At 51.1% G+C, this 18,512-nt stretch overlaps 10 protein-coding genes and 1 non-coding gene across 11 annotated transcripts; 6 read left to right on the forward strand and 5 right to left on the reverse strand.

Moving 5' to 3' along the window:
- Positions 1 to 126: 126 nt before the first annotated feature.
- Positions 127 to 200, reverse strand: CC1G_20055. Its single transcript has one exon. It is a non-coding gene; the product is annotated as a tRNA-Ile (tRNA).
- Positions 201 to 553: 353 nt separating this feature from the next.
- CC1G_04630 (hypothetical protein) lies at positions 554 to 1,992 on the forward strand (the record flags this gene model as incomplete). The annotated part of the gene is made up of 2 exons (XM_001829889.2): positions 554 to 1,306; positions 1,366 to 1,992. 2 exons carry the CDS (start codon positions 554 to 556, stop codon positions 1,990 to 1,992), a joined length of 1,380 nt encoding a protein of 459 aa, XP_001829941.2.
- A 508-nt stretch (positions 1,993 to 2,500) lies between these two features.
- CC1G_14110 (hypothetical protein) lies at positions 2,501 to 5,495 on the reverse strand (the record flags this gene model as incomplete). Its single annotated transcript, XM_002911531.1, has 11 exons — positions 2,501 to 2,735; positions 2,797 to 3,005; positions 3,064 to 3,779; positions 3,863 to 3,945; positions 4,004 to 4,092; positions 4,147 to 4,313; positions 4,377 to 4,465; positions 4,523 to 4,605; positions 4,667 to 5,031; positions 5,090 to 5,278; positions 5,345 to 5,495. The coding sequence occupies 11 exons, from the start codon at positions 5,493 to 5,495 to the stop codon at positions 2,501 to 2,503; spliced, it is 2,376 nt and encodes a 791-aa protein (XP_002911577.1).
- Positions 5,496 to 6,238: 743 nt separating this feature from the next.
- CC1G_14111 (hypothetical protein) lies at positions 6,239 to 6,433 on the forward strand (the record flags this gene model as incomplete). Its single annotated transcript, XM_002911532.1, has 1 exon — positions 6,239 to 6,433. The coding sequence occupies one exon, from the start codon at positions 6,239 to 6,241 to the stop codon at positions 6,431 to 6,433; it is 195 nt and encodes a 64-aa protein (XP_002911578.1).
- A 327-nt stretch (positions 6,434 to 6,760) lies between these two features.
- Positions 6,761 to 7,767, forward strand: CC1G_04633 (hypothetical protein). The gene is made up of 3 exons (XM_001829892.2): positions 6,761 to 6,919; positions 7,005 to 7,230; positions 7,298 to 7,767. Exons 1-3 carry the CDS (start codon positions 6,773 to 6,775, stop codon positions 7,693 to 7,695), a joined length of 771 nt encoding a protein of 256 aa, XP_001829944.1. The 5' UTR covers positions 6,761 to 6,772; the 3' UTR covers positions 7,696 to 7,767.
- A 232-nt stretch (positions 7,768 to 7,999) lies between these two features.
- CC1G_04634 (hypothetical protein) lies at positions 8,000 to 10,016 on the reverse strand (the record flags this gene model as incomplete). The annotated part of the gene is made up of 2 exons (XM_001829893.1): positions 8,000 to 9,285; positions 9,344 to 10,016. The coding sequence occupies 2 exons, from the start codon at positions 10,014 to 10,016 to the stop codon at positions 8,000 to 8,002; spliced, it is 1,959 nt and encodes a 652-aa protein (XP_001829945.1).
- Positions 10,017 to 10,284: 268 nt separating this feature from the next.
- On the reverse strand, positions 10,285 to 12,449 carry CC1G_04635 (asparaginyl-tRNA synthetase). Its single transcript, XM_001829894.2, has 6 exons — positions 12,076 to 12,449; positions 11,691 to 12,017; positions 10,782 to 11,631; positions 10,582 to 10,724; positions 10,469 to 10,527; positions 10,285 to 10,418 (listed from the first exon to the last, which is right to left on the reverse strand). The coding sequence occupies exons 1-6, from the start codon at positions 12,418 to 12,420 to the stop codon at positions 10,394 to 10,396; spliced, it is 1,749 nt and encodes a 582-aa protein (XP_001829946.1). The 5' UTR covers positions 12,421 to 12,449; the 3' UTR covers positions 10,285 to 10,393.
- Positions 12,450 to 13,076: 627 nt separating this feature from the next.
- CC1G_14112 (hypothetical protein) lies at positions 13,077 to 13,436 on the forward strand (the record flags this gene model as incomplete). Its single annotated transcript, XM_002911533.1, has 1 exon — positions 13,077 to 13,436. The coding sequence occupies one exon, from the start codon at positions 13,077 to 13,079 to the stop codon at positions 13,434 to 13,436; it is 360 nt and encodes a 119-aa protein (XP_002911579.1).
- Positions 13,437 to 14,504: 1,068 nt separating this feature from the next.
- On the forward strand, positions 14,505 to 15,609 carry CC1G_14113 (hypothetical protein; the record flags this gene model as incomplete). Its single annotated transcript, XM_002911534.1, has 6 exons — positions 14,505 to 14,590; positions 14,656 to 14,698; positions 14,770 to 14,919; positions 14,981 to 15,061; positions 15,139 to 15,298; positions 15,374 to 15,609. The coding sequence occupies 6 exons, from the start codon at positions 14,505 to 14,507 to the stop codon at positions 15,607 to 15,609; spliced, it is 756 nt and encodes a 251-aa protein (XP_002911580.1).
- A 63-nt stretch (positions 15,610 to 15,672) lies between these two features.
- On the forward strand, positions 15,673 to 16,272 carry CC1G_14114 (hypothetical protein; the record flags this gene model as incomplete). The annotated part of the gene is made up of 1 exon (XM_002911535.1): positions 15,673 to 16,272. The coding sequence occupies one exon, from the start codon at positions 15,673 to 15,675 to the stop codon at positions 16,270 to 16,272; it is 600 nt and encodes a 199-aa protein (XP_002911581.1).
- Positions 16,273 to 17,818: 1,546 nt separating this feature from the next.
- On the reverse strand, positions 17,819 to 18,435 carry CC1G_04638 (hypothetical protein; the record flags this gene model as incomplete). Its single annotated transcript, XM_001829897.2, has 2 exons — positions 17,819 to 18,027; positions 18,087 to 18,435. The coding sequence occupies 2 exons, from the start codon at positions 18,433 to 18,435 to the stop codon at positions 17,996 to 17,998; spliced, it is 381 nt and encodes a 126-aa protein (XP_001829949.1). The 3' UTR covers positions 17,819 to 17,995.
- Between the last annotated feature and the right edge of the window lie 77 nt (positions 18,436 to 18,512).

The raw sequence follows: 18,512 nt of genomic DNA on the forward strand, positions 1-18,512 counted from the left end.
AAATGAAGGGGAATGCTTGAGATTTGGTGGTGGTGGTGGTTAAGAAACAAGGAGCAATGGTCAATCAGAAGTGATTTCTCTCAGGACGCGCTTGGGCGGACATTGTAATCAGGAAAAAGGAAACTTTGGCCAACGTGGGGATCGAACCCAAGACCTTCGCGTTATTAGCACGACGCTCTAACCAACTGAGCTAGTCGGCCGATATCAGCGTTCGTGAAGTGAAACCCACCGCCAGCAGGCGATTATTGTTCACGAGACTAGTTGGTCCATAACGGTGAGCTCCCAGCGGTCAATCTGTGAACAACACTACTAACCCCAGCCTCTAGAAATGCACCACTGTCTTTCTGTTCAAGAGATTTTGGAACACATATTCCGAATATTGGATCGCATTGAACAATGGAAGCCACGTCGGAATCGTACACTGCCCGGCCTAGCTAGAACGTGCAAAGCGTTTCACGAACCAGCCATTCGCGTCATATGGCATAGGATACCAAGGATTTCCGTTATATGTGGTCTTTATCCACATGCCTTTTGGTTGAATGCAAGCGACACGATGGTGAGGGACTTAGTTACATCTTTGCAGAGCGTTCTGACAGAATACCAGTCAATAAAGGGAGAGTTCTTGTCCGTGCGACCAGAATTCCGACAACGCCTGCAACACTATACCCCACACGTCAAAGAAATTGGCTATACATCTGGGAAACGCTTCGATCATCGCTCGCTTCATGCGCTACACACCTCGACGGTACCTCTACCCCTATTTCCAAATGTCGTCGAAGTGACATTGCCCTGCTTCTCTGAGCGCCCCCTAGAAGCCATCTTTTATCCGGCTATTGTGCTCTCACCTTCCATTCGTGTTGTCAGAATCTCGACCAATGAAATCGACGCTGCGCTGACTCCTGGCGTTACCGATTTGGATAACCCATGTTGGAAGGCCCTCTCAGACAGGCTCCAAGCGTATGCCCAGAACATCACCTCATTTACCATTTACAACCACTTTTGCGGTGGTGCGAGGCTATCCTCCATTGACTGTCTTCTTCGACATTTCACCGCCCGTTTAACTTCACTTTCCATCGACTACCTGGTTCTTCAGCCTGAAACGCTCCCTGTTCTCAGCCGATTTGTCCACCTCAAGACATTATCAGTGACAGTGGACGATAGCCTGTTGTCGGTTCACCTCCCATACGACCTTTTCTTTCCGAAGCTGGATTATTTGGGCCTTTCAGCGACGTCTACAGCTGGCCTGAATACATTTCTTCGAAAACTCCGCGTCCCCTCCCTCGAACAGTTCACAATCGAGTTCCACGTATCAACGCAGGACATTGACTTGCACGAGTCATTGTCAGCAACTGCACATTGTCCAAGGTCTCCATCTTCCATATCACCGTCCCTGAAGACTGCGACGCTCACCCAGTAGTTCGTTTCCAAATCACAGGCGCTACGCTAACTCCTTTCCTCGCCTGCAAAGATATGAAAGAAGTCCGCATTCTCAATTGCTTGCCACCGGAAATCGAAGATTCCGTTCTGGCCGATCTTTTCTCCGCCTGGCCAAAGTTGACGGACTTCAACCTTTATCCGGCTGAAGGCAATGAAGCTATTTATCGGGGACCCCTCACATTAGCAGGAGTCCATGCTGCGATGCAGCACTGTCCCAACCTCGGGTCACTCGTCCTCCCCTGCGACGCTCGCCTGGTTCCTTTCCTGGTCAAATATGACAACGATGACGACGAGGAAGAGGAAGAGGACAACTACCGTTTTCTGCGTTGCTGGGGACTGTGCAACTCGGCAATCACGTCCGGTCAGCAGGTTGGACGCTTTCTGCGTAGGTTTTACCCCGAGTTGCAGTTGACGCTCCCATTCTCCGAGTTCCGAACCAAGCTGCGAAAGAATCGTTTAGAACCAGTTGATCCAGCGGCCATTGAGGCCGCGGTTATGGTTGGCCAGTGGGCCGATGTAATTCGTCTTGTGAAGGGTCACTCCCGATTAATATGATGCTTGACTCGGATATGTAACTTTCTTGTTTTCTCTGCTTCTCAAAGTCTTTGCGTCCGGGATTCCGAATGACAAGGGTAGGCAGAACTGGGGGTGAAGGGGCCTCGTGAGTGGGTGGTCACGGAAGACAGAAGGTGTGCATCCGTGCTTCTTCCGAGTCGTTCCGGTATATGTGCACAAGTATACTCAAGTGTTGGATTATATTACTACCTTGGTAACCTTGGTATGTTGAAATGAATTTAGATCCTTACCGGGAGAACGCGATCGAAGCAATAGCGGCAGATCGCGACCTTGAGAGAGGAAGATCGTTTTACATTCCGTGCCCATTGGGTGCGACGGGCGCCTAATCACGTCAGCCTCATAGAGCGACAGCACAGGCTCACGCCGCTGACCCGTCAACACCGGCACAGCGCACAGAAAGATCATAGCATCTATATAGTACAAGACCTGGTGTATCAGATATGCAATCCCAATATACAAGAGGTGCTATTCTCCAAATATTCCAATCCTAATGAGGCAGCCCTAAGAACCGACAAATCATGCACCCATACTCTTGGAAATCATCCTCGTCCTCTCTTCGACCGTCCAAATGGAAGAAACTATACCAACTGACGAAGAGTTCAGGATACCTGCGCCGAGGCGGGTCCTCAAGCATTCTAATGAAGACGGGCGCCTCGTAGAAGAGACTTAGCTCATCATCCTGGAACAGATCGTCTTTGAGTGCCGGATCTTTGATCCCATGCCTAAAGTGTTGGGTAACAATCAGTGCAAAGGACAGAATAGAGAGGCGTTTGGACGACTGACATGGTCTGAAGGTGACTCATCGCTTCATCTTCCCGAGCAGCGTAACCGTCGTTGAACTCGGTACAATGGTTGCAGAACCACGACACACTTCGGTACAACTTGGTTTTCGCAGCTTGTAGCTTTACAGGGTCAGTGATCACAGTGAACTGAAGCGAGTTCCAAGGGTCGCTGTTGAAATACTTGGGATGCTTGGTCATCGCGTGGTGTATCTGTGGAGGCGGACGTTAGAATTTCATGCCAGAAATTTCAGAGAAGGGAATGACTTACGGCGCTTCTCCAAGTATAGGCGCCTAAGAACGGCTTGTATTTGTGTCCGTTCTCCTGCTTGAAAGTCTCCGTCTTCAGGCAAGCGTTGCACGTGAACCTCTTATCCAAAGCGTTCATTTGAGCTACAGTGGCTGTCAAAGGCGACAGCCCAGCTTCGTCGATAATCTGGCTGGCGATATCCGAGGCCCGAACGTTGAGTGCCAAAGAAGGACAGGCCTCGGGAGGGATACTGTACTGAGGTCTGCGAGCATTTCGTGCTACCTCTCGTCCAAGGTAAGAACAACGGTGAGTTGCTGCCATGTCCATCCCGATCAAGGGCCTTCGTACAGGCTTGACGTGGCCGGGGTTGTTGCATGTGAAGACACGGGCAGCAAGTTTGGATACGTCAACGCCCAACGGTGCGGTGAACGCGCCGCGGATTTGGTTCTCCAACGCGCCCCTTTTCTGAAGGATACAGGCGTCTACAAGTCGAGCGAAAGAAGCGAAGTTGGTCGCTTTTGCGAGACGGTTGTCGAAATCTTCGCGTGCCGCATCGATAAGGTCCTTGAGAGGTTGGTGCTGGAGCAATTCGGATAGAGTTGGGTAAAAGTGCAATCCGACTGGACGTTTCTCAGCAACCAACGCAGCTTTGAATTCGTCATAACGACTGTTCAGCAACCTCTTCTTCCTAGCCAAGCACGCGGTCGGACCCAGTCTCACTTCCAGCTTCTCCCATTCTGTAAAAGGATGTCAAACGTTCTTGCCTATTAATATCAGGTGAAGAAAGAACACTCGCCTTTATCAGTGATTTCCACTGGACCGGTCTTTATATCCTTATGATCCTCGGTGAAGACGCTGACGTCGTCATCAGTGTACCCAAGCTGCTTGAATCTTGCTCGGATACTGAGGAAAGATGATGATCAGTGCCTAGAATTGGGATAGGTGAAGGAAACAGACCTACGCGGACAATCGTGCACGCCGCCGTTCCTCCATGTTCGTCTTTTCGTGGGCTTTGTACTGGTCGTACCAGGATTTCCTGTTCCAAAGATTCTATCATCGCGGGAACTCAGCAGAGTCTCAAGTGTGTTCACGAAAGATGCACACCCTCTTCATATGATCCACAAAACTCCTCCGCTGTGTCTTGTAGGCTTCGAACTCTGCCCTCACATTGGGGTCGCGCCGTATGAGTCCTGCCGTGTACGATAAAAGTCGGGTGGAGACTTCGTCGGCTTCGCGCTTCCAGTAACGAAGCCTATTGGTCTTTTCCTTGCCTATTTGAAAAAAGGTCACTTCAAGCGTTACAAAAATAAATGAAAAGCATCAAGTATCCCTACTTTCATGGCGATTGAGGAGTTTTCCTGTGAACCAATCATCCAACTTGTCTACCTCATTTAGGTTGGTTATTTCTTGCTTCTTGATCAGACTGGCACAAGGAGAAGGGTCACTCCCGACTCTTGAACCAAAAGTCAAATACACGTACGTTTCTTCCCTGCATCTCGCACATAGCCGTGTAGGAAACTCGAGGAAGAGTTCGGCTTCAGTGGACTTCCGTTGGGAGCAACCCTGGAGCAACATTGCAGTCGGCATCAGCGGTCCAAAGCAAGACCCCCAGCATGAATCGTACCTGACACAAGCGCTCGTCGAAAAGTAACTGGGCCCATTTCTCTTCCGAGCAGTACCTGGGAGGGTCAGGGACAGGTCTAGGTTTAACGTTCGACCTCGCTTTGCTCCATATTGCCACCCCGGCAGTGGAAGACAGAGTTTCCGCAAGTTGGTGGTCCTTCTTCGCTAAAGCAAGCAGTTCCTTCGGGGTCAAAGAATCCAGTGGCTTCGACATTCCTTCCGTAAGACACATAGGTCTGACCTCTAAAACGAACACAGGACGTACGACAGGCGTCTTTTCTCTTCCTTTCTTTTTCTTTGGAGTTGCAGATTTCTTTCTCGGCGATGAATTCTGCGAAGTAGCGCCTCGCTTGCGTGGGGTCCGAGCTGTCGGGTTCTCTATGTCAGTTTCTGCGCACTCAGAGAGGCCGTTTTTCGAACTCACCTTCTGCATTACTCTCGCTCTCGTCGACATAATCCGAATCATCCGCAGCTTCCTCTTCTTCTACATTGTCTGGTGCCGTAACAAGGACCGGCGCTTCTTCTTCCTTTTTGGGTACTACTTTAGTCTTCTTGCGAGATGTGCGCGTCTTCGGCGTTGCAGGGCTGCGAGTTTGCGAGGATTTGGATGGTTCTGTTGGTTTTCATTCGTCGTTAGATTCCCTAATTACATCTACAGTATACGTGCCACCGCAGGTACCTTCCGAATTGGCTGCCCTCTCGTCCTGGAGAAGATTAGTCGTTCGTTCTTCGTGCTCTGTTTTTATCCGAGTCGACCTCTGGATCTTTCGAGGCGGTTCAGAGGCGTGTCCGCTTGCCTGTAGTCGTTTGGTACCTCGAGCGTTGGACATAGTGAAACAGCTCAACGATATGGCGGAGAACAAGAGAGGTGTTTTGCTGAATCCGCTTCCGCTGTCATCATCACGATTATCGTACAGCCACCTAATATAGATAAGATAACAAATAGGCGGCGAGGGGTCTGTTCATGCGACGTATGAAAGTGTCCATAAAATTACAAGAGTATATTTACAACACAACCTAGATACATACTACAAAAATAACGACCCAAAATGTCCCAGAAACCAAGAATCCAGCACAAATGAATTAAATAATTATCGAGCACCCCACCCCCTACTTAGTACTAGTACTGAGGCAACCCCAACCACGCACAACACGTACACCCATACTCCTCATAATCATCTTCATCCTTCACCTCCCCATCCATATGATGAAAATCATACCAATTCACTGTTAACCTCGGGTAAACTCTGGTAGGCGGACGAACACTGGCGCTTCGTACAGTAAACGCAGCTCGTTATCCTGGAATAAATCGACTGGTGCTGGCTCTTTGATTCCGTGCCTGCGTCAAGTTTCAATGAAACAACGGAGTCAGAAGAGTGCAGTCGAAGTAAAAGCTCCAGAAGCGAGTGGTAGTTAGTACTCGCACTTCCCGGAGGTGCGCTTTCACAGTTTGCTCCGAAGGCGCTTCCTCTCCTCCATGCTCCTCCCGCCAATCCCTTCAGCCCTCGAAACCATCCCCGACAAAATCTGAAAGACGGGCGAAGCAGCACAACTTCCTCACGGTTGGGGTAAAATGTACGGACCCAAGGTCGTGCACAAGCCTGCTGATTTGTCGCCGGGGGAGTATGAGACAGTCGTGGACTTGATACCGATGTTCGTCGAACAGGATATGGAAGGCGAGTTGAAGGAGTGGGGCGATAGGTGGCTTGCCCTGTCTCTGGCGAGGAAGATGCTCTGGAACGATGACGGCGTCGTCAGAGGAGGATAAAGTACCTACGACGACATAACGCGACGCGACGCGTCGGGAAAATATTGCACGCGCCTCATTGGCGCATCAGTTGCAATTGCCTCTCTGTACAACATGTAATAGTACCAGTTTCCTAGCACCGTTATCGAGTCGTTGGCCTTCCAAGCCATAACCAAGTCTTCCTTTGAGAGAATTGTAAAATTTAAATGCACGCCAGGTAATTCACCCGCTAGCTCCTAAACTGATCAAACTCGTCACGGGCACGTTTTTTCCTTACATAATGCCCTGACATTATCTTCGAAAGTTTAAGCTTTTAAGAAGCCATCCAAGTTGACTAGAACTTCGACCAGAACCACCACCATGTCCAGCTCCGCCACGACCCCAGATACCACAGTTCTCCCCGCCCCAAAGCCTTCAGGGTACTGCGAATTCGATGACTGCCCCGACGTTGAAGAAGGCGCAGTGGCCAAGAGCCGATGTTCAGTATGCAAAGACTACTCCTACTGCGTGCGTTTATCCCTGCAACAAAGACACCATCTCTTCGTTATCCAAATGATAAATCTGACTTGGCCAACGAACACTACATCTACAGAGCCAAAAATGCCAAAAACTACACTGGAAGCAACACCACAAGTGGGGCTGCTCGTCCTTGGTCGTCGAGAAAGACAAAGCCTTCCTTGAGCCTGATCCTGAGGAGCTCAAGAAACTTGAAGATGTGGTTGTAAGATGGCACGCGGCGTTTGAGAAGCTCCCGCGTGAAACGCCCTCGAGCCGAGCATGGAAGGCGAGCTCGTTGCCCGAGTCTCAGGAACTTTTGCGTACGTCGCGTCGCGGCCAATATTTAATCAACACTAACCTTTTCCCAATCCCCCATCTCATCTGTAGAACTCGAAATCCCATCAGGCTCCTCATACACCCGCCTCCCCCAAGACCACACAACCTACCCCTTCCGCCTCCCCTTGACCCTCATCGCCCGACGCTTCACCTCCGAAATGCTCTCCTCCCTCTCCCCAGAAGCCCGCACCGTCCTCGGCGGCTACATAACCACCTGCGGGCACAACCCGCCCAAACCCCACTTCACCAAAATCTACGGCCCCAAGGTGGTCGGTAAGCCAGCGGATTTGGCCCCTGGGGAGTACAATTTTTGGATGACACTCGCGCCGTATATGACGATCCAGGATTTTGGAGTGTGTGAGTTTGGGGAGTGGGAGGTGAGGATGAGGGCGTTGGCGACTGCTAGGGTGTTCTTGTGGGATGATAGGAATTTGAATGGGAAGAAGTGAGGTGACCTTGTGGACGAAGGTTGGCCCGTTCTAACTTCTTAATCTTATCTGTGTTGTGCTGCTGCTTCTTTGCGGGCGTGTAATATAGTACTATCTTTATCTTGCTATCTAGTAATTGTGATCCATGTCAGAAAATAGAGGAGAGTGATTCGCGTACCCTGAGAGGTCCAGTTCCTAGTACTGCGGCGACAGTGAAACCTCCAGGGGCATCTATTGCGCTGTTGATTTTGACATAGTATGCCAGTCGTATTAACTGGTAAAAATACAAAAACGTACACGGATTTTGAATGAGTCTACCCTAACCTCACTGTGGTCCATTAGAGCCCGGCTCCATCACCGAAACTGGAACCAGCGAGATAGACAGACGCCCATTGATCTTGACGGTTCGCAAACTCGGGCAACGACGCGCAAAGAAGTCCTGTACTTTCTCAGTTTCGCTTAGCGCCCAACCCGTCGACTCCACATCGATGGCGAATTCGTTTAGCAGCAGGTGCTCGACCGCCGGGAAGGTATTGATGAATTGCGTCAAGAATTCGAGTTCGGGCGGCTTGAGGACCATATACCAAGAGTAGTTGAGGTCGAGTGTCCGGATATTGGTGAGCGATTTAATTGGTCCACTGTCTGGATCGTCCACGCGGCTCTGGAACCACTCGTCCCGTCCTTCGGTAATCGTCAAGTCAAGTCCAAGGGTGAGGTTTCGCGCACCCAGCGACTGCAGCACCCCGTCCAACAATCGATGATCGAACGGTCGGTTTGAACTACTGCTGTAGTACTCGGTGTTGGCAACGACGCGCTCGAGCCGTGGTACCTGCGCCGGATCAAGGTCGAGGATCCACGACACATACGCTGGATGGCCCCTAAACGACCTCAGCCCAGGCATGAAAAGGCGCTCCGTTAGAGCCTGCGATGGGACACCTGGCTTTAGCCCATAGAGGGTTATCACCTCCAAGGTCGTGTGGCGCGAGAGGAAGTAAGCAAGGTCGTCCGGTGCGATGTCCAACATCTCCTCCACTAGGAGCATGCTTACAATGATCTCCAGCATCCTCAAACAGGAGATCTGAACCGAGGTGAAGAAGTCGTGCCAGACGGACGAAGGTGTGGAAGAGCATTCGATGACGAGCTTGCTGAGGGTGGATGAGCTGGCTCTGAGGAGGGTCGATGTAAAGTCATAGAAGAGAGGCAAGAGAAGCATGTCGGATCGAAGTTCGAGATTGCTCAGTGACGGCTGACTAGCTGGTCCGTGAGTCTGCGACGTCAGGGAGGGTCCGGGTTCTGCTGGCCTAGGGACAAGTGCAATGTCCTTCTTCGACGAGCTGACCACATCAGGTCTCACAGGAGCCGAAAAGGCGGAAGGGGGAATTGGCGTAGGAGTAGGGTTCAGAGAAGACGAAAAGGCGGACGCAGGCGTCGTTGTAAGAGTAGGGCTCAGGGAAGCCATCGGTTTCGGTTTCTTCTTCCGGAATCCAGTTTGAAAGAGCCGTTTGAGGTTGAGAAGCGAGTGTCGTGCTCGACCCGGGAGTTCTACTTCAGGTCGTGGACCCTTCAGTGCCTGGGGTTGCGACCCAAGCGGTGGAAGACTAGCCCCGGGGCCTGACCAACATCCAGGTTCTCGTTAGTCCACGCAAATGGAAAAGATCTCATAGCTCACCTTTACTCATCGCCTCTTGAGGCCCTTCTTTAGGACCTGGTTCGATCGTTACGGGCGCAGCCTGCTCCTTTGTTTTTGCATAGGAAGGCCTTGTAAGTGGCCCGGCGCCCAAAGCACCACCAGTGATGAGTGCGGTTCCCTTGCTGATATCCAGGCTCTTGCAACCTTTATTGACAGCGGTCGTCACCAGGCTGCACAAGAGCTCCTGGAACGCGGTTTCCGACACGCGGATCCCCCTCGCAAATGCCAATCCGCCGCACTTTTGAATTCGGAAATCGACAGAGGAGAGGAACAAGGCAAAGTGGTGACATCTGGTTTGCCGGCGGACAATGGCGCGGAGATCGAGCAGCTGTTGAATCAACTCTTGGAGGGTTTCGACGGATTTAGGGCCCACGATGATGCGGCGAAGGCCCTTCACGAATAGAGCACATCGTAGAGCTGTCAAGAGGGAAGGGGGATAGCCAACAGGGGCAGAGAGGAGATCTCCAAAGGTGTAGTACTCGTTTTGCGTCTCGAGGTAGAAGGTAAAAGCGAAATCGTTTAGCGACCGACATGCTCGTCCCAATTCGAACAACGACTCTTCATCCAAGTAGCTCGCGATTTCTTCCCATACAAGGTCGGGGAAAGGTGTCCCTGAGATATCACCTTTAGGCTTGTCGTGTATTTTGGTCATGCGAAAGCGGTGGGTGTCGATAGAGAGAGGTGCTGTTGAGGGCGAGTGAAGAGATGGTTTTTATTTGAGCGGGCCAGGAGAGTCGAGTGCGGAATAGTCCAGTACGTGATGTGTGGCGTCGCTTCAAAAAGGCTGTGCAAGGGTGTGCTGCTGTGTAGAGGGGAGTGGCAGATGTACACATATCACAATAACGCAGATCATCGCAGATGGCGTTTCTGCTATAGACGCGGCGGTCGCTATCCTCCACTGCTATCTTGCAGAGAATGTTGACGTCGTGGGAGGCTCCATATTTATTCTGTAATAATACAATCCAATAAACATTCCAGTGACACTTGAATCTTCCAAACCAAAGCCCATCTACCGAATCAAATCGTCGACTAAGGGGTAGCGCGTCCGGGCCACCTGTACGTGGAATGAGTGCCAGTCGAATATTAACGGTGACTAACTCGTACCTGGGATACAGAGAACATTCCCTAACGGTGTATCGGTTGGCGAGCCAAGCCAAGAATCGCTGAAGAGAAAGCTATGAGTGGGAGAAGGATGGGAGGAAGGATGGAAAACACACCTCGACACCAAGACCGTATCCGCCGTGTTCGCAGGTACCGTACTTGCGCTGGTCGGTGAACCAGTAGTAAGGATCAGGGTCGATACCCTCCCTCTTGTAGGCAGCAAGCAACTCCTCAGCATCAGCAATCCTCATCGATCCACCTGCATTCTCAATCAGCCGGCGTTGACAAGAGCAAAAGGTAATCACAAAGCACATACCGACAATCTCTCCGACGTTGGGCATCAACAAATCGCAACTCTCGGTGAAGACGGGACCGCCTTCCTGGCCAGGTTTGACGGGCGCCTTCTTCATGTAGAAAGCCTTCAACTCGGCAGGGAATCCGTGCAGGAAGATGGGCTTGCCAATCTCATCCGTCATACGCCTCTCCGCCGCCTCCGCAATGTCATCGCCAATCTTATGGTCCACCATCAACACCTCGCCGGTTCCATCGGTTGTCGGCTTGCCCTCCTTGTCGACCTTGATAACATTGCCCTGCTCATCCTCAGCAGGATGCTGGATACCCCTCTTGTTCAACCACTCGATTGCGTCCACATACGACATCCTCATGAACGGCCTCTCAGGAGGCTTGAAGTCGGGGTTCAACTGCTTCACCAACGCGGCCGAGACAGGGTTGGCCAAGAGCGAGTCGACGGTCTTGCAGATGACATCCTCGATGTGGTTCATCAAGTCGTCAAAGGTGATGAACGCCAGCTCGGCCTCAAGATGGGTGTATTCGCTGAGATGGCGACGGGTGTGGCTGTTTTCGGCACGGAAGGATTCTTGGATACAGAAGACGTCGCCAAGGGAGGGGAGACAGGTCTCGAGGTAGAGCTGGGAACTTTGGGTGAGGAAAGCGGGTTGGCCGTAGTAATCGAGTTTGAAGAGGGTAGCGCCGCCTTCGACCTGGGTTTGGACGAGACAGGGAGGGGTGACCTCCATGAGGTCGTGGGAGTGGAGAGCGTCGCGGAAGGCGGTCATCATGTAGGCTCGCAGACGGAGGATGCTGGAGGCATTTTCACCTCGCAGAACGAGGTGGCGGAGGTCGGCTTGGATGGATGGATCGGATTTCTGTTGGGCATGGGAGTTAATCCGACGGTTTTCGGGGAATTATCGTTGTGACACGTTACCTCGTTGAGTCGGTTGGTAAAAGCGTCGTCTCCACCGGGGGCAGGTCCAAGAGCTTTCCAGTAATCGACGATAAGTTCGTGGCCGCCTGGAGCGGTCTTTCCTTCGGGGACTTGCTGGAGGCTACCGACGAGCTCGACAGATGATTCGAGAGTGAGGGTCAAGGCACTGTATGTCTGGGCGACACGACCAGAGAGAACGGCCTGAAGATATCCAGTTCCATCGCGCAAAACAATGAAAATGATATCCTTTTGCTGTCGAAGACGATGGACCCAGCCAAAAACGCGAACGCGCTGTCCACGGTGCTTTTCGAGATGGGTAATTTTGGCCTGCGAAAATCCGACGATTAGCTCCAATCGCCCCTATATTTCAGAGATACTGGCACACCTTGGGAGCCTTAGGCAAAGCGGGATCCTCCTCAAGGACGATCTTCTTACTTTCCTCCAAAAGTTTCTCTCGCTTCTCTTTCTCCTCACCCTTGGCTTTCCTTTCCCGTTCCTCGAGCTCCTCTTGTTTCTTCTTCTTCTTCTCGATACCCTCTGCAGTCTTTTTGGCCTTTTTCAGGGAGGATTGGGTGGGTTCAGCGTATTCGGCAGCCGAATCTTTTCTGATCAGGTAGCTGGCGGTGGGTTGGGAGTAGACGGCGAAGCCGAGAGTCTGGTATGGCGCCTCGATGGTACCAGTGCCGGTGGTGTCCGAGCCAGCGGCTTCGTCGATGTACACTGAAGCCATCTTCCGATTCTATGCAAGGGATATTGGTGGTGATATAGACGAAAGAAAGACTATAGCAACCAAGTGTTGATAACGGAAATGAAATCTGACTCGAAGATCACTGCTATCTAATCTAATCTATTGTTCGGAGGCTCTTCAAGGCTGTCCTTGGGGAGCCGCAATCGTAGGGGGAAGTGATGGTATTTGACCCTGTTTGGCCGCCTCATTCAAGACAGCTCCTCCAGTAAAATCCAAGTTTCGACTGCCATGTAAAATGTATGATTCAAATTTAAACACCAACTTAATTAGAACCAGAGACTCGAGGAGGTGTATAGACTGAAATTTTATTATCTGTCAAAGGCTTAGAGATAGAGTAGAGTTCGCATACTCTGACTACTAGAGTCACAAATCTAATCTACAGAGCTCCTAGAGACAGACAAGGAGAAGGTGTATGCAAAATTTCAGAACGGTATCTGAGGTACTGAATTAGAAAAAGAGTTCCCAAAAAATCGTGTGCCAATGCGGTCAGATCAAAGTGTCACACGCCCCTATTACGCGTTAGCGCGGGTAGTCGAGAGGCGCGCGTGCCAATTCTTGTCACATATACCTGCATATACCCACGTATCTGGTCAGTCTCAGTAAATATTCTCTAAGGCGTTTTAATAACTCACTTTTAGATGAAAAAACGGCAGGTGGAAGCGGACAGGAAGAAGGCTGAAGCTAATTTGGTCAAGGAAGTTGCAAGGAAGCAGAAACAACAGGATCGGTTGGCAGCGTTGGAAGTGACGAGTCGGAAGCTTGTCCTAGATGAGTCAGAGATTCAGAAACTCACCAAAGATCAACTTAACGAGCAGCTGGACTACCATCGGAATGCAGAGAAGGGACTTCCAGACATTCCACAGGAGGTCCGGGTACCTCTAAAGTCGAAGATGACGACGAATGCTATGCGGAAAGAAGTCCTAATACGCGCTGCTATCAGGTATAGAGCACGAAATGGACCCCAGAATGATACCCCACCTTTGGATATACCCCGGTAGACGAAGAGAACCCAAGGACAGTTGCTAAAGATGACTAGACTCGGTACGAGTATGATTACTTTGACAAATCCGCTTAATTTGTACTTTTAGCTGCTGCATGATGTGTATTGAACATTAACCTACCCTATAATATATAACATACTAGTGTATTCAAGTGAGAAGAGGCCATGTCGAGCATGGTGCTGTGAGCGAGCGCCCGCGCGAGCCATTTGACACATTGCCGGTGGCTGTCCACTTAGTCAGCCGACCGGTTTTCGTTCGCAGCATTGCGGCTCCCCACTGTCCTTGCGCTTCTTCCTCTTCGACACCCATGTCCCCAATTTCAAAATCCGAAGATGATACCAAGATGATACGACTGAATCATGGCCACTTGTGATTCCCTAGGCACTGAAAATATCCCGTCCACTGACAAAGAAAATTTGGGATACCCCGGGGCCCGTCTGCTGGCACTGCCGCGACCTGAAGCCAGAATTGGCGACGTACACTCTGGTTCTGGGCGTTTCAGAAGTTCTCAAAGTCTGAATGCTCTTATGGCTGTCCTACGGCTTCACCCTGGGCAAGAATGTGGTTTAGATCTGGATGAACGACTATCTTCACCCGGGGACTTGTCACCAAATCTGTTTGTCTCTCGCCGATTCTTGTCCATCAGGCGATTGGCGCATCTAGACGTGGGAGTCACGTGCACCGCACCGGCGACCCGCAAACCACTGGATCCGTATAAGCGCCCATCCAACAAACGCCGCCCCTGCCACCCCAGCACTGCTCAGACACTGCCCTGCCCACCTGACCATTCCAAGGACCTTCCGAATCTTCCAACGAATCTTCCAAATAACGTATCGATATGTTACTGGTAAATACATGTCAGAATCATGACGCCCCGACTCAAAGACGTACCTTGGGAGGATTTGGCTATTGCTGTGGCGATTTGACAGGTCTGTTGGTCCCGAAACGTGTATAATGAACAGGGTTCGTGTTGGCTCCGTCCCCTCCCCCGTCAGAGCCTCTCTTCCCTGTGCCGTCTCGTCCACATCAACTTTGCTTTGAAGGCATTCAGAGGCAGCACGAATCATGTCGTCGATTCACGAAGATGGCCAGACTGGCAACTTCACAATCGGGCAGCAACTATTCATGTTCCTCTACGTGGAGGCATCCCTGTACGTCTTTTTCCCTCTCTCTCACCTTGAGTTTCATGTCAACCTATTTGAACTTGTTTCCCAAGGCTATCAGGGCTCGCCGTCACAGTCCTACTTCTCTACAAACTTGTACGGCTGTCCCTCGTCCAGATCCTTGCTCAGGAGTCAGACCTAACCTGCGTCATCTGTATTCGCGATAGACCGTATTTGTACGAAGAAAGCGCAGCGCGAATAATGACGAAGAGGCAGAAGCAGATGCCGCCGACTCGAGTCTATTCCTGAGTTTAATGGTTGGCGAAATACTTCGGAGCATCGGAGGTGGCTTTTCGATACGGTGGATCCTCGAAGGAGTATGTACACGCCCATCCTTACAGCTGATTACCGCGCTAGTGCTCACTCGTTTTGGTTCAGGTCATCAGCCAGGGCAAACTATGTCAAGCCCAGGGATACATCAAGTTAATTGGGACGAATATCATCGACTTTTCGACTGGGGTGAGCTCGCATCCTCACTGACCTCGATCTTGATTCTGTCTCGACTACAATCAACACTCACCGGCTTCGTATTTCAGGCTATCACTATTCACACTTTCACGGTTCTGATCCTTCGCTGGAAACCGCCAAAGCACATCGTCAAGTACCTCACGGCGGCGGTATGGGTCATCGTGGTTTTGATCGAGCTCATCACTTTCGCCGTCCATCCCAAAGATCTAATGGGTCCGACCGGGTATTGTAAGTCCCTCTCTTGCATCTTCTATTCGTCAAATACACTAGTATCGAATCTCACCCTCGTTCATCGCCACGTAGGGTGCTGGATTCCTAGAACACACACTGTCGCTCAAGTCATGGCCGAATACTTCTGGATGTGGTTAATTGGCTTGATCACTTTAGTTCTGTACACCGTCGGCTACTTTGTTCTCAAAAGGAACCCCGCCACTACACACGAAGCTGAAGAAATGCGAAGTATCGCGCGGCAGCTCCTCTGGCAAGTGCAATTCTTACTCAGTCTTCAACTCCCACCACTTTATTTCTTACCCCCGTGACGATTCAGGTATCCTCTCGTGTACCTCGTTTGCATATTACCCCAATCCATCGCCCGCTGGTTAATGTTCACCAACAACCCCGTCCCTTACGAATTCACCCTCCTCGCTCGAAGCCTTTTCTCCCTGAGCGGTCTATTCAACGTCATCCTATTCTTCACAACGAGATACGATTTAGTCGCGGGCGTCTCCGGGGCTCCTCAACCCCAAAGCACTGCAGGCACAGTTCCCACTCAGGCGCCTAACGGAGCGGCGGGCGGGAACTACTACAGAGAGAAAGCTAATGGGACGCTCGATTCACGGTCCTATCCATCTTCGCCCCTCTCGCCATACGCGACGCACGACCCACTTCTCTCGAACCTAAAACCCAACTACAAGCAGCATGGGCGTCTACCTCACTCACCGCTTTTGCACCACTCTTACGGTCAGCAGGAGTCTCCGTCTCATGCTAACCGGCAAGAAATCAACTTTGGCCCGCACGGTATTTACTCTGATGCTCAACATCAGCCGTACGAGATGGGGGATCGAGATCGAGGGAGCGTGATCCAGGTTAACGAAGCGTCTTGGTCGAAGGATCCCAGCTCCAGCACCCAGAGGACTCTGGAAAGTTATCACGATGAGGATAGTGACGAGATGGGGATCCCTCCACCGGCTATCAGGGGATAAGGATTAAAATAGGCGTAGATGGACCTTCGAATTCTGATATTTTATAGCACTTGGGAAATCGACGCCACAGCCGCTCGCGATAGTTAGGCTCTAACGGACCTCCTATTCCATTTGTTCATACCATTTGCTGTGTATGACGGGGCAGACTGTCTTTTGTTAGTACTTAATAGTACCATAATACCTTCGCTTCAATGGTCTGTGACAGAAGCGCTTCGTGGTCTCTCCGCCTCGTGAAACTGACTTCACTGTACTCAAGATTGAAGTATTCAAATTTGGTGTGGGATCATCCCTGATCATCCTGATTGCCAGCGGTACATGTACAAGAAAGCATCCACTGAAGGAACCATTCGATCCCCCTGATACCCGGAATTCACTACGTCTAGTGATGGAACCGAAATTTAGAAACAAACGAAGCACAACCCGTTCTCGGGAAGGATTGGTGCCAGCGAATGTTGTACGATCTACAGCCTGCAATCGTGTATCTCCGAGTAGCCCGATGCCCCCTCCCCGCGGTCATCCCGGGGGCGCCGGGCTGCGAACGATGCATCCCTCATCTGCACGCAGAAAGTGAGGAGATGGGTATTGGAAGCCCCGGATTTGGAACGGGCAGCGCCCCGTGCGGCAGGAGTTGCACTCCAAGTAGATGTGATGTATGTATGTAATGTATAGTTTTGAATAAGTTTACAGATCGTCTTAACCGCATAGAACGGGGACAATGCTAAGTATATATTTAAGTCGAATGGGAACGTTCACCTAGACCCAAGCTTCATTCGTGATCCTTTTGAAGAACTCTCTGCCCTGAATGCCTTACTTTGAAGGAGGTCGACACTACACCTTCTCCAACTGCACCTTCAACGACGTTGGACACAACCAAATCAATACCGACAATTCCACCACCACACAAATGACAGGGTCAGGCAACCGCAGCACTTGGTCGAATGTGCAATCAAGTTCTGTACAAAATACCCCAACGCAATCCCACCCTGGTGCACGACAGTCCTTCAATGGTGATGGTGAGTTTGACCCTCCTCGCCCGCCTTGGACGTTGCTCGATGTCTGATGTCATGATCACAGACCCAGCATATCTATATCAACGCCCATTCATTGCGACACCGTCGCCTTTTGTGAATCAGACGATGCAACCACCTTGGGCATGGCATCCAATGACGATGACTTTCATGCCATACCTGTGGTTCTGCCCTATTCCATACTACACGCCCTTCTTCTTGCCCATCCCTTCGTCCAATCCCTCCCAGGTATCATACCACCAACCCCTCGAAGGCACCCAATCTACTCCTTTTCAACAATCTTCTCCGGTTCATCAGAACTCTCGACAGCTTTCACCGTGCCACGCTTCGCTCGACCAAGACCCTGCACACCTTCCGTGCCGATGCTCAAATTGCGCGGTCACTAGCACCTGTGGTCACAACCCTGAGCATCATGGCGAACCAGCTGAGGATCCAAATGTCAGGCAGCCAGGAAACACGCGAGGACACATTCGAGTCATGGAGAGGCCAGTATGGGGTGGAAGAAGAGACTGATGAAGTGTTGAGTGAGAGGAGGTGGCCGCGGGTTGGCCCCCATCCCAATGCCATTAATATTGCCTTGTCTATAGCACTGTGGTATGGATAGGCAATAGATTTCGCAAAGGTCGCGTAAAGAGGGAGGACATTGTGCTGGCAAGCCCATGCCTGAGATGTTGCTGGCCCGGCGGGACCACGAGCTAAGCCTTCTCTTCTTTAAAAGCCTCTTTGACTGAACAAGCCAGAAAATTGTCAGAACATAGAACAGCGAATCATCAAGGCACGACGTACGCCTCTCCAAATCCTTCTTATCCCACTCGCTCAGCTCCTCGTCTTCCTTAGGCAGCTTCCTCCCAAACCAAACATCCCTCCACCCAATCTCTACTTCAGGCAGTTTCCTCCCATCCGCGTGAGGATCTTCCTTCAAAGGCCTCGCCAGCCGTTTCAAGCGCTCGATCTCATCCTTGGACGTGGTGGAATTCGGATTCCGGAGGTGGTCGCGAATTTGTTCGAGGATGGAGATACGCGACTCGTATCTAGTTCTTTCTTCTTCGCTTTCGCGTTTGTGGCCTACGATGTGGATGGAGATGGAGGTCACGGCGATGGCGTAGAGAGCATGAGGAACGTATGGGGACACCATTGAAACCTGTGCTCTCGTGGCCGGCGCGAACAGGAAGAATTTAGCCGTGGGAATGATCCGTCGTATTTGGGAATTTC

The sequence above is a fragment of the Coprinopsis cinerea genome (assembly GCF_000182895.1).
Source record: "Coprinopsis cinerea okayama7#130 chromosome 3 map unlocalized cont3.3, whole genome shotgun sequence".
In the NCBI taxonomy this organism is placed as follows: domain Eukaryota; kingdom Fungi; phylum Basidiomycota; class Agaricomycetes; order Agaricales; family Psathyrellaceae; genus Coprinopsis; species Coprinopsis cinerea.

What these genes read in the sequence shown, in the direction of transcription:
- CC1G_04633 (XM_001829892.2), top strand. Translation starts at nt 6,773, where the DNA reads ATGTCCAGCTCCGCCACGACCCCAGATACCACAGTTCTCCCCGCCCCA. An exon ending in GCAAAGACTACTCCTACTGC is followed by an intron (nt 6,920 to 7,004) that starts GTGCGTTTATCC and finishes CTACATCTACAG; the next exon opens with AGCCAAAAATGCCAAAAACT. An exon ending in CGAGTCTCAGGAACTTTTGC is followed by an intron (nt 7,231 to 7,297) that starts GTACGTCGCGTC and finishes TCTCATCTGTAG; the next exon opens with AACTCGAAATCCCATCAGGC.
- CC1G_04635 (XM_001829894.2), bottom strand. Translation starts at nt 12,420, where the DNA reads ATGGCTTCAGTGTACATCGACGAAGCCGCTGGCTCGGACACCACCGGC. An exon ending in TTACCAACCGACTCAACGAG is followed by an intron (nt 11,632 to 11,690) that starts GTAACGTGTCAC and finishes CATGCCCAACAG; the next exon opens with AAATCCGATCCATCCATCCA. An exon ending in GAATGTTCTCTGTATCCCAG is followed by an intron (nt 10,419 to 10,468) that starts GTACGAGTTAGT and finishes TTCCACGTACAG; the next exon opens with GTGGCCCGGACGCGCTACCC.